Below are 13,057 nucleotides of genomic sequence, written 5' to 3' on the forward strand. Positions count from 1 at the left end.
TTGCTGGCCATGGAGTTGCATGTTTTTAATCCCAGCACTTAGGAGGCAGACGTAGTCAGGCCTCTGTGAGTTCTAGGCTAGTCCGGTCTACACAACATGTTCCAGCTCAGCCAGAACAACATAGTGAGACCCTATCTCAAAATTAAAAGCAACTGCCTTTTCTTTAACAAGTCACTAGACTCACTAGACTCACTAGTTCTCGAGCAATTCGTTCATTACTAGTGCCATGAAGGAACTGAATTTGGACATTTATTTTATTTTAAATAGAGAATACATTTGCTTAAATAACTACTGTCTATGGGGCCAAGCAACAGAGCTCCAATCTGCTGCTCAGTGAAGAGCGACAAGGAGTGCCTCTTCTTGGGCAGCAAACCAAACCTTTAACTAAATGCTTTTAAAATAAGGTGTGTGTGTGTGTGTGTGTGTGTGTGTGTGTGTGTGTGTGTGTGTGTGTGTATGTGTGTGTGCATGTGTGTGTATGCATGTGCGCATGCATGTGTGTGTGTGCATGTGTGCATATGCGTGTGTGTGTGTGTGCGCGCGTGCGCGCACGCTCGAGCGTGTGTGTTTCGACAAAGTCAATTCTCTTCTCTTCAATGCCCTATCTTATGATTTCCAGTGTGAGTGCAGAAACTCTCAATAGAAGTAAGAGACCTCACTTTGAAACCTGCTTCCCGCCTATTTTCCCTGAGGGTAGAAGGATCAAAATGGCTTTAAGAAGAAAGAAAAAGAGGGGATTGAGAGATGGCTCAGTTCTCTTTTTGTTTTGTTTTGTTTTTCAATACAGGGTTTCTCTGTATAGCCTTGACTGTCCTGGACTAACTTTGTAGACCAGGCTAGCCTCAAACTTACAGCGATCCACCTGCCTCTGCCTCCTGAGTGCTGGGATTAAAGGCGTGCGCCACCATACCCCACCATGGCTCAGTTCTTAAAGAGCATTGTCTGCTCTTCCAAGGGCTCAATTCCCAGAACCCACATGGCATGGCATCTCACAACTGTCTGTAATTCCAGTTCCAAGGGATTTGACACTCGCACCCCAACACACATAAAAAATTAAATAATTTTTTTAAAAAAGAAAGAAAAGATAGAAGGGGCTTTAAAAAAAAGGAAGGAAGGAAGGAAGGAAGGAAGGAAAAACAAGCCCTGAGCAGTTCAGTTAGTTTCTAGCACCCAGTCACCACCCTAGCGTCTCCTTTGGATCAGCAAGTGCACAGGGCAACACCTGTTGTCACTGCAGGGCCAGCTTACCGTGATGGAGGACTTGCCCGCTGTGTTCCCATGCTTCAGCAAGGACTTGGAAAGCTTTCTCTGGGATACAATCTGCAAAAGGAAAGAAAGATGCTACATATGTGACTACAGGCCTATTTTTAAACACTCTCCTTTCCACGATGCTTTACGAACAACTCCACCTGAAATGATCTATGTCCATTTATGAGTCTGGCTTTGTTCATAGGTCTCTCTGAATAGAAATTGGCTCTTATTTCCTCTTTCGGTGTGTGCTGGGAGAAAAGGGATTGAGATCACCCATCTGGGAGGTGGTGTAACTGCTGCTGAGACACATTTCTATCAGATGAAGAGGGAAGTGTGGAATGTGTACATCAAGAGAGCAGAAAGAGAGCAGAAACAAAGCATCAGAGTCATCTGATATTAGCATCAAATCTTTGCAAAGTAGATGCAGGGAGGGGGTGTGTAAATACATAACTTCGGTGTCTGTAACCTCTGGAGTTCTATTTTTGATATATCCATCAGGGAGCTGTATGTCTCATCAGGAAACCAATGCTCAGACAAGCCCACAGGAGTAACTGGGGTGCTGTCCGTGACCCAGTGTCAGGGCATGCATGTGGGGACAGCTACATCCTCGTATTGGAAGTTATTCTTACAAGAGTCTGCTTGTCCCTCTTCTTGCCCCCACCTCTTTGTCTATTGTGAAGGCTTGGCTTGGCAAGGCACTGTGGTGGGGGTGGCTGCATCAGCCATGCCCAAAAGGGGAAAGGAGTGAAGAAAATCAAGTTGATGCTGTGCTTGTACTTAGGGAAAACAACATCACCCTCTTTGATGGGCAGCTTCTATCTAATATGGTCTCCAATGATGCTAGCCAGCTTTTGGGTGTGGTGTTACTGTGTGAGACCCCCCCCCCCTGAGCATGGCTGGGCACAGTGACAGCTTCTAATCGTCAGAGCTCCCGAAGAATGGAGAGATGGCTTATGCCTGTGAACTGCCATGCCTCTTGTTAATCTGGGGGACACAATAACTGAATTGCGAGTTAGCTTTGTACAAAGCCTCACGTGGAAAGGGGCTGATAGTTCCTTTTGACAGCCAAGCTCACGAGCCTGGGAGGAAATTCACCCATAAGTTGAGCCCAGGGACAGCAGCACCCCGACTGCATGCACTTTTGACAGGACCTTGCCTTGGAGACCTAGAAAAGTCACACCCTGATTCTGGGAAACAAGAAATAGTAAGATGATAAATACTTGCTTTTGTAAAGCTATCATGTTTGCGGGTAATTGTTTTCTTTTTGTTAATCTCAGGTTGACAGGAGAGGGAGGCATTGTGAAAGGCAGGGAGACAAACCCGTTCTCTGAAATTCTCATACTGTGTGTTTTCTGTCTCTCTGAAGAGTAGTGAAAGAACAGAGTATTCTAGCCAGAGAGAAACTATCTAGACACAACAGTCCAGGAACGACATTCCCAGGGCAAGCAGAGTGATGGGTCCATAAGGATCATGTGTTCATGATGCTGTGGCCTGATGAGCAGAGAGTACGTCCAACATCCCAACATAAAAACCACCTGATGGTCACACTGATTCTGCTGGCAACACTAATGATAACCACAATGACAGCTGTGACATAGCCTCCCACTTAAAGGAGAGCATCACTGTGTCAGATGCCTTAACTCTTCAGAAGGAGGTCGGAGGACAATCTTGGCTGGCGGTTTTTGAGACAAGGTCTCTCACCGGCCGGGTACATACCAGGTCAGCTAGGCTGGCTGGCCAATGAGTCCTAGAGATATGTCTACCTCTGCTTCCCCAGCACTGAGCTTACAAGTGCACACGTCTATGCTTGGCTTTTCATCTATCATTTATCTATATCTATATCTATATCTATATCTATATCTATATCTATATCTATATCTATATCTATCTGTCTATCTATCTATCTATTTATCTATCTATCTATCTATTTATCTACATATCTACATGTCTATCTACTTTTGGTTTTTTGAGACAGGGTTTCTCTGTGTAGCCCTGGATGTCCTGCACTCACTTTGTAGACGAGGCTGGCCTCAAACTCACAGAGATCCATCTACCTCTGCCTCCTTGAGTGTGGGGATTACAGGCATGTGCCATCGCACCCAACTTTATTTTCTTAACACGGGTCCTGGAGAAAACACTCAGGTCCTCATGCTTGTGAGCACTTCACCCACTGAGCCATTTTCCCAGCCCCCATTTGTGATCTTCACTCTTATCTAGACACACTGACATTTCATTTGTGGGGTGTGACGAGCCTGTTGTGGTGTGTCAGCTCTCCTGCCTCCCGAGGGCTAGGAAGTGGACATTCGGGGTACAGCTGGCTAACCTAGCAGGCAATAACAACCTGCTTTCTCGTGTCTTGGCCTCCAACTCAGCTTCAGAGAATGAGTACCAATTAAGGTTTCAAAGGTTTCATGGTAACAATGATAGACATGTAATGGGATGTCACTAGTGTTGCCATTCTTGGGGCTCGGGCAAAAACAGAAAGGGTGCCCAGCTGGGGTGCTGATCTACAGAGACGCCTGTTCACAGAAAAACCCACATCACACATTCTCTGTCACTTTGTGCCAGGCTGGAGGAGACCCTAGATCACGCCTCGGAGTGAGGAAGTCAGAGTGACAAGGTCTCACCCTGGCTGCGGCTGACGTTTGAGGCCAACAAATAATAAGGTTTGCCTGGCATCAAGGCTAAAGGGGGTGCACCTGTCAGAATTCCTCTAATTTGATTCTTTTCACCCTGTGGCAGGGTCACAGCTGCAGACCTTAGCATACCAGAAAGGGGCAAGGAAATGGGAGCTGGAGACCCATGGGTTAGCAAGGTTGGACCAGAGGGATATTTGTACCACGAGACATCTGGTGTGCATCCACCTTTGGGTCAAGGGGGAGGGCAGACTCTGCCAGTGAGGATGACAACAGTGTCCAACAGCTAGGTCTCCATCTTCAGTAAAGCCCAACACAACCAGCATAACTCCCCCCTTTTGCAGTAAAACCCAGCACTTCGTTTACTAGGAACACAGCCAGGAAAAATAAGCATTTAAGCCAGCATTGTAGCAAGTGTATAATCAGTTGTATTTCAAAAAACAGTCATTTGGAAACTAGACACGCATTTGTCATGAGGCTGTTTTTGGCGAAAATATTCTCAGAATTCTTTTTATAAATGGCTTTGAAATTGGTGCAGTAGCAAATATTTATTGAATATTTTCTATGTGTCAAACACTGGCTCATAGGCTACAGTGGTGGAGAGAAATCTGTTTACGTATATTTATAACATATGTTTTATTTTGTTTTGTTTCCCCCCTTTTTTCTGAGGCAGGGTTTTGTGTTTTGGTGTGTGTGTGTGTGTGTGTGTGTGTGTGTGTGTGTGTGTGTGTGTGTGTGTGTGGCCCTGGCTATTTTGGAACTCACTCTGTAGACCAGGCTGGCTTCAAACTCAGAAATATGTCTGCCTCTGCCTCATGCGTGCATTCAAGATACGTGCGGCTACCATCCAGCTATATTTTAATATTTTTAATATAAATAGAATTTGATCACTTTCCATGGTCTTTTTTTCTCCTTTGGCTCCTCCCAGCAACCATCCCTCCAGTCTCTCCTATGTCCTCCACTCAACTTGATTGCCTCTTTTTCTTTGATTATTGATATTGTGTGTGTGCCCAAGTAAATATAGAAACAATCTATTAAGACAGATTTTATGTACATGGAATCAAGGTTGACCTCTCTGCCTTGGACAACCAATAAAGAGGCTCATCCCTGGGAGAGACTAATTTTTCTCCTAGCAGCCATGAGTTGACTGTAGTTGCCTAGCAAGATATGCATAAAGGTGCAATAAATGGCGCCACATGTCGATGTCAAGCAACAGCTGTCCAACTGGGCTTACGGTCTACTCACAAGAGGGACATCATTCCTGGTACCGGAAACCCATCCAGCATCTTGGGGCAGGCCAGGTCATAGAACGTTGGAAGGAATCTACAGCCAACACTGGACTAGACCAGCATAATCCCTTACTGCATCCCACATCTCACCCTTAGAGACAAACCGAGCTTCCATCCCTCACCACAGAAACCTCCCTTTACAGCAACTGGAAACCATCACAAAAAACCACAATGGGACACAAGGCAGAGATCAACATTGGGGGTGGGGATGGGGGTGGGGTCCATATCCAGCGGAGACATCTACATAACAGCTCCTGTATCTATGGCTCAGGGAACATCCCAGAAAACAAGGGAAGATTGTGAGAGCCAGCATGCCAGGAAGTCTGCTATGCGACAGTCTCTCCTAGAAATGGCTACACAAATGAGACAAGAAGGACAGTAATAGCAATGGACATATTAACATGGGAGGGAACAACGCTTATGATATTTTTTAATCACTTCCCTATTAGCCTGACTAATAATCTCTGAAGCATGTGTTCTAAAACTGTAATTATTTAAAAATCAAGGGCGTAGTAAGTGAGAAATGTCTTTGGGAAACACAACTGGAAGTCCTTAATTAAAGCAGGTTTAGTGTGTCAACCTCAGGACATGTCAGAGCTTTAGTTGTGAGTCCTCGAGGACAAGCGTGGGCATTGCTTTGCACGTAAAGCACTACACACAGATTGTGGGAGGAGAGCATGCACACTGCGGGAGCCGAGTGAAGAGAGCTGTGTACGTGTGCACACACAAGTGTGAGCGTGCATGTATGCGCACACACACCAGAGATCCAAGTTGGGCATTGTATTTCATCACCTTACTTTGGGGGACAGGGCACTTCCCTGGACCCAGAATTCACTGGTTTCCTATAGACTAGCTGTCCAGTCCACGCACCCAACGCCCTTGGCCTCTCCAGCACTGGTGTTTTATTGCCTGTGCTGCTGTGCCTTGCTTTCACGGGCACTAGTGACTGAAATCAGGTCCAGCACTGGTGTTTTATTGCCTGTGCTGCTGTGCCTTGCTTTCACGGGCACTAGTGACTGAAATCAGGTCCCCATGTTTGTTTTGTTTTTGTTTGTTGTTGTTGTATGTTTTATTTGTTTGTTTGTTTGTTTTTGTTTTTGAGACAGGGTTTCTCTGTACAGCCTTGGCTGTCCTGGGACTCACTTTGTAGACCAGGTTGGCCTTGAACTTAGAGAGATCCACCTGCCTGCCTCTGCCTCCCAAGTGCTGGGATTAAAGGCATGCGCTACCACCGTCCCGCATAGGTCCTCATGTTTGTGCAGGAAGCACTTTACCAACTGAGCTATCTCTCAACTCCTAGCTACTGTCACCGGTGTTTCCAGCTGTCTACCTTCTCATGTGTTTTCTACTGCAGTTTCTAGGACCACATCTACAGAAAAAGCAAAACAAGCAGCTTGACAATGTCCTGCAGCAGACAGAGAATCTGCCTGGAGCCTCTCCTCCTTTCCTCTTACAGTGCTAGACAATCTTCCTGTAGCCACACTTGCATTTCTATGCTTGAAGGCTTTTGGTGGTACTAATACTTCCTATCCACAGACACAGGAAACGGGAAGTGGGAGGAACTACACCTCCTGCCCACAGACACAGGAAACAGGAAGTGGGAGGAGCTAACACTTTGGGGAGCAGCCCACAAGCAAGATGGGTGGACTCTACACAAACACTCCACTTCCTTTTCTGTGAACTGGAAGGTGAGAACACAGGGAGACAAGTAAATTTGATGCATAATGTGATCAGACATTAAAGATGCACTTAAAGCACGTTTTAAACATGTAGGAGCTAAGAGAGGCACAACCCGCCTCCCCCATCTTTGGTCCCAAGGGATTAAAGCTGAGGCTTCATCTCTGAGTTAGATCCTTCTATCCAAGGTTTACTTATATTGAGACAGGCTCCCAGGAAGTGGTCCAGGTTGTCCTTGAACCCACCGGGTAGCTCAGGTAGGTTTTGGGCTTGAGAGTGTCTTGTCTCAGCCTCCTGAGTACCTGGGATTTAAAAGAGGGCACCCCTAGGCCAGGTTAGAAAGACACACTTCTGAGGCTTTTGGGGCCATGCAGGGGGAGGATGGCAGTGTGCCAGTGTTCTTACACAAACAAGGCACAGTCTTTAGCCTTTAGGACAGCTGTTCTCAACCTGTGAGTCACAACCCCTCCAGGGGTTGAACGACCCTTTCACAGGGCTCACCTGAGACCGTCTGCATATCAGATATTTATGTTACAGTTCATAACAGTAGCCGAATTAAACTTACAAAGTAGCAATGAAAATAGTTTTATGGTTGGGGTCACCACAACAGGAGGAACTATACTAAAGGCTCCCTGCATTAGAAAGGCTGAGAACCACTGCTTGAAGTGGAGCCCAGCGCAGGAGCATCCTGGGAGAATGATCCAGAAGGATGGAGTGTGTGATGGTACCAGTGGGTGATCCATTGGTTTGGGCTTCCTGCCTTAAGCTTTCTATTAAGTAGGATTCTAATTATGTCAGTGTAATTACAGGCTTTTACCCTTTCTCTGCCTTCATTAGCGGGAGTTGGGGTGAAGGGAGAGTTTCAGAGAGGGAGAGGGATTTAAGGTTTAAATCCTTCGGCGCACTAACACCTCACTTCTGCCTTGTTACTTACGTCAGGCCTCATTACTGTCACAAATGACTCAGTTTAGTGACTTGTCAGAAGTCACTTGCTCCCCCATCCCAGTCCTGCCTACCACACTACAGATATCAGGGAAAGAAGAAAGGGCCGCTCACCTAGCTCAGGGCCCAGGTCAGAACATTCTATCAGGTGAAGGGCCCGCAACAACCTTTCAACTACTGCCTTTGTCAGGGTGAAGTTTGTGCCAAGGCTGGCACTCTATGGACTTGGCTTTTTTTTTTTTTTTAATGAGAGATGTCAACTCAGCTTTGAGGCAGACCGTGAGCCCTTATTCTACTGTTAAAGGTCACATGACTGTCTAAGAGTTGTGATAAATACCACCTAGAGAGATGTGACGGTGTGGCAGCTGCTGTTACAACGGCCTTCTGTGCAATGGGCTTAGGTCTCACGGCAGCCATGAAGCACAGCTATCTGTCCACACGCAGATGAGAACACGGAAGTGTGGAGAGGCTGTGGCTGCAAAGGCTGACGATGCAACAGAGAACTACAGACTTGAAGCTTAGGGCAAAAGCAACTGCTCTCTTGGGGCCCGAGAGGGCAGAAGTCGAAAGCCAAGTGGTTGTTGGGAAATGTTTCCTCAGAGGGTCTGGGCCCATTCTGAATCTTGTCCCTTCAGCTTGTGGTGGCTGGCTCCTCTGCTTGCAGTGGATTCACTCCCCTTTTCCCCTAGATGGCCCTTTCCTCTGCTGGGTGTCTCTCACAAGGCACTTGTCAATGCATACGGGACCCACCTGGCTCACCCACCATCTCTTCACCTTGAGATCCTTCACTTGAAACTCTAAAGGCTTTTGCTAATTGGGGCATGCTCACAGGACATGGGCTCAGTTGTTGAGGGCTATCATTTAGCCCATGACAAAAGGTAACCGACCCAGACATCCACAGCCAGGAAGTAAGTCTGGGATCTGAATCCAGATAATGGAGTTTCAGAGTCCACACTCATTAGACTGCTATGGCTTCCAGGGACGACAGAGGCATGACTGCATGGTGTCATTACACAGTCTTCACCGTGGATCACACAGGAGGCTCTGGATGCCAGCCCAGGTGGTGTGGGGGCCTTATCTAAGCTCTATTCGTTGTGACTCAGTTTTCCGATCTGTGCGCTTGTGACAATATTGTCTATTGTGTGGATATCTTGTGTGCACAATGACTCTTAACAAGATGCCAGAACCAGGTAACAGGTGTGTAGAAGACGCTACTTCTTTCTTCCCTTCTGTCTAATCCAGGCAGTCCCCACTTAGAGAAAATTACAATCATCTATTAGCTCAAACTGGAGCCTGGAGGCAGAAGGGGGATGAGTTGATAGAGGCATTGAAGAAACTTCCATCAATTGAAGATTGACCAGGGCCTCCAGATCAGATGATAGTAGGGTTGGGGGGGTTGAGGGAAGGCTTCTGGGTTTTATTTCTCCAGAATCTGGGAGGATAGAGGTGCCATTCAGTGCCTGGGCCCTCTAGAGGAAGGAAGGGTAGATGGAAGAGGCCCCAGAGAAAGCAAGGAGACAGTGAGCCTGGGTTGGTGCTGTTGAACCTGAGACATCTGTGAGCCATCCCTGGAGTTTTTATTTATATTGTTGGATAGCTGGGGAAGTGCCCTGGCCTGGAAGTCTCCAATGCATGAATAGTGAATGGAAAAAGAAGGGACAGATAGGGAGTGTATGAAAGGGAAATAAGGCTGGGCTAGGAGTGAGACAGCTGTCTAGGCTGAGAGCCCTTAGCAGTGTCACAATACTTCACTCTACCCTCAATCCTTGAACAAGCCCATCAATGGGACACCAACCAACCTCCAGGGCCATAGAGTGATTGAGGGACGGCATTCAACCTTCTGTGTTTTCCACACCCATCTGGGGCTGGAGTAGGGACTGTGTGGGAAAGAGGGCATCTAATTCAGGGCAGGGTCTGTCTGCCTTCTCATTCATGTGGTGCTAAAACTTCAAAGAGAGACTCATCCAAAAACGAGATGCCGGAGCTATTACTAGGGATGCAGTAGAGGGGACCGTTATGCACCAAGCAGGGATGTGTACAAACTGCTGCAAAGTTTCTGTGTGGGTCACCAGCAGTTAGTGTCAACGGTCTTAAAGTCTGTGTACAACCATTCCTGTTTACTTGTTCTAGAAGAAAAGCAGTATCTACGGGACTGAAATGTCCATAGAACATGATGCTCATCCAGATGATGTTAATTGTGACGAAGGACAGAGAACATGCTACATCAAATTTTCCATAATACACTTAAAATTAATAAGCAAAAAAGTACATTCACATTGACATGCTCGCTATATATTTTCTGAAAAAATGCAAGCAAGAAGGCCTGGGATGTGTCCCAGGTAGCAGAGGGCAAATCTAGCATGCATAAAGCCCTGGGTTCAATCCTTTGCACCACAAAGTTCAGGGTCATCCTCAGACTCTAGAGTTCAAGGCCATCCAGGGACACACGAGTCTAAATAAAACAGAACAGAACAAGAAAAACGAAACAAAACACAGCAGTAAGAAGCATAAGTAACCAAGTGTTTATTTAGAAAAAGAGCTGTGTGTGCATGCATCATGGAAGAAAATCTGTAACACAGACCAAAATATCTGATTGTTTCTTTCAGTAGTTTTTGAGCTGGTAATACCTAAAAATATAAAGCCATTTTCTATAAAGTATGCAATTGAGGTATGGACAGTCTTTTTTTTTTTTTTTTTTTTTACTTAAATAGATGCTGTGTGGAAGATCTTGGGGAGAGGGTTGTAGAACAGGCCTAGGGTTCAGCCCTTGCAAACATTACAGAGAGCTGAGGGAGGGGCTAGGGGACAGAAGATTCAAAAATTGTCACAGTCCACTGTCCCATAAATTGGTGAAGCTGAAAATGTAAAGGTCTCATCTCGTGGACCTGCAGATGATGTAGGCTTTGTGGATGTTCTTTCTTGGGGAATCAGCTGATCTCTAGAGCTTGTACTAACAGTGCTGCCAAGGAGGGTGACAGTTGAGTGCCAAATGCAGAACTGCTCTGTTGTTGAGACACACTCCTGCTCTAAGAGTCAGAAAGCCCAGGCTGAAACCATGGCCCCTGCACTTGCATGTGGATACAGCAAGTGACTTCAAAGTCCGTGCAGTCAGGATGTAAAAAAAAAAATTAAAAATTAAAAAATATATATGTACAAAGGATTGGGCTGAAGAGATGGCTCAGCGGCTAAGAACACTTATTGCTCTTTAGAGGGCTGGAGTTCAATTCCCAGCACCCACATGGAGATAATAGCTATCTGTAATTCCAGTTCCAGGAATCCAAAAGGCATGCACATGGTATGCCCATGCATGCAAACAGAACACCCGTACACATAAATTAAACTAAATAAATCTAAAGGTGTTGACAAAGGGTTGTAGAAACCGCATTCTATCTGGTGGGTGGTGTGGTGTAATGGAAGGTGCGTCATGAAATCAGCTCATCTTCCTTTTGAATTGGAGCTATGTTTTCCCTGTGACTTTGGGTGAAAGAGTTGAGCTCCCAGGGCTGACTCTTTATCTATCAGTTAGAATCAATGGTGCTCTCACTTAGTAATGCAATAAGGCTTCATGAAAATTCATCTTTTTTTTTTCTACTTAAGACTTATGAGGAAGCCAGTGGGAAGACCTGGGGGACATTAAAGCGTTTTAATTTTTTTTCTTATTAAGGATGTGAAACAAGAGGCCAGAGGTAATAAAGCTTAGGAGAGGAGTAGCTTGAAGTTCTGTGAATTCAAATGTTCAATGTTAACTTTTTGCTGTGCCAAACTGTAGGTTTGTGTTCTTGCCCAAGTGATGATGATGATGGTGATGGTGATGATGATGATGATGATAGAGGAGGATGTGGTAGAGGTAGCAGTGATGGTACTGATCATTATGTTGGTGCTGCTGCTGCTAATGGTAGCGATGGTGATGATGATGATTAATAGTGGTGGTTGTAGTTATGATGGTGGTGACAGGATGATGGGGATGATAGTGATAATTATTGATGATGTGGGTGATGGCAGTAATGGTGATGATGATGGTTGTGGCAGTGGTGGTGATGTGGTGATTATGATGACTAATGGTGGTGATAGTGTTGATGATGACAGTGATGGTACCAGTGATGATGATGATGACGACGACAATGATGATGATGATTGTGGTGGTAGCAATGATGATGTCATAAATACCAGCCAGACCTAAGATCGTATGTATGAAGTGACCACAAAAACATATTCTTCAAGTTAGGGCATTTTTGAAATTAAAGGAAATGTGATTAATTAAAACAAGGTAGTATGTTTATGTTAAAATGTCCTGGGCACATGAAGCCACAGGCTACCCTCTCATTATATGGCTCTTTCACGAGAGAGGGTACAGTCCACCTCCACAAAAGTGTTAAGGAGAGGCCAGGAGCACCAGAACAAAGCAGGAGAGAGCCTGCATTGTCAGTGGGGCTAAACGCAGCCTTGATTTTTGTCTGCTCAGTTCTCAGCTGTCTGCTTCTACTGGGGCCCTGTCAGCAAGTGAACTGGAACAGCAGATTTCTTGCTTCGGATTTCAACAGAGGGAATAGGGGTTGGCAACATTTCTGCTCCTTTGTTCCTCTGACTAGTGTGGTCAAGAGCCCTGCCCTGAGCCTCCAGGTGGGCAGATGCTAAGGAAGCAGGAATTGGAACTACAGTCAGCTTACTCTGGGCCTCTGGGAGCTTGGACTCAAGAGTGTGCACCTTGGGTGACCTGTCTAGTGCATAGAGAAACCCCAGAGGGCCCATGTTCCATGCAGAACAGAGCTAATTAATTCATACCTGGTCTCATTTTGTCCTCGGATCTGAGTCTAAGACTCTTGGGAGTGACTTTGTAAACCAAGCTGGTAAATTTTCTCCCCCTAAACCTTATTGGATTAATTCAAAACACAAATATTATGTTTCTCAAATTCTGCTTGAATCGGCTCTGGCAGAATCTCACAGCCTCTTTGCAGATCCAGTGAGGATCTGATGGCGGCTCCTTACCTTATTGATTGTTAGTGCCCTAGGCCCTCCAAGGTCACTTTTCTAACCAAAAGTAATATTACAGAAGCTCAGAATCAGATTAGCCGGGCCAATTCTGTTTCCCAAGAGCAGGGGGTTGGGGACCAAGGTTTTCCTTAAAAGCATGTTATGACGGTTTTCTTTAAAACCTCACAAATATCTCTCTCTCAAGGGGCTTTCCTACTGACCTTCTGGGCTGAATTTCTTCATATATTGTAAAAGTTTATCAATAGTTTAAAGTCTGTAGAGGCCCCACCC

At 45.8% G+C, this 13,057-nt stretch overlaps 1 protein-coding gene across 5 annotated transcripts in view; it reads right to left on the minus strand.

Annotated features, from left to right (window-relative positions):
• CPNE4 (copine 4) overlaps positions 1–13,057 on the minus strand; it is a 448,796-nt gene that overhangs the window by 130,452 nt on the left and 305,287 nt on the right. For all 5 annotated transcript variants that reach the window (XM_084754390.1, XM_084754394.1, XM_084754392.1 and 2 more), the window contains one exon: positions 1,249–1,320. In XM_084754390.1, the coding sequence (XP_084610516.1) occupies positions 1,249–1,320 (72 nt within the window). The remainder of the gene's footprint in view (positions 1–1,248; positions 1,321–13,057) is intronic.

The sequence above is a fragment of the Acomys minous genome (assembly GCF_964271855.1).
Source record: "Acomys minous genome assembly, chromosome: 13".
Taxonomy (NCBI): domain Eukaryota; kingdom Metazoa; phylum Chordata; class Mammalia; order Rodentia; family Muridae; genus Acomys; species Acomys minous.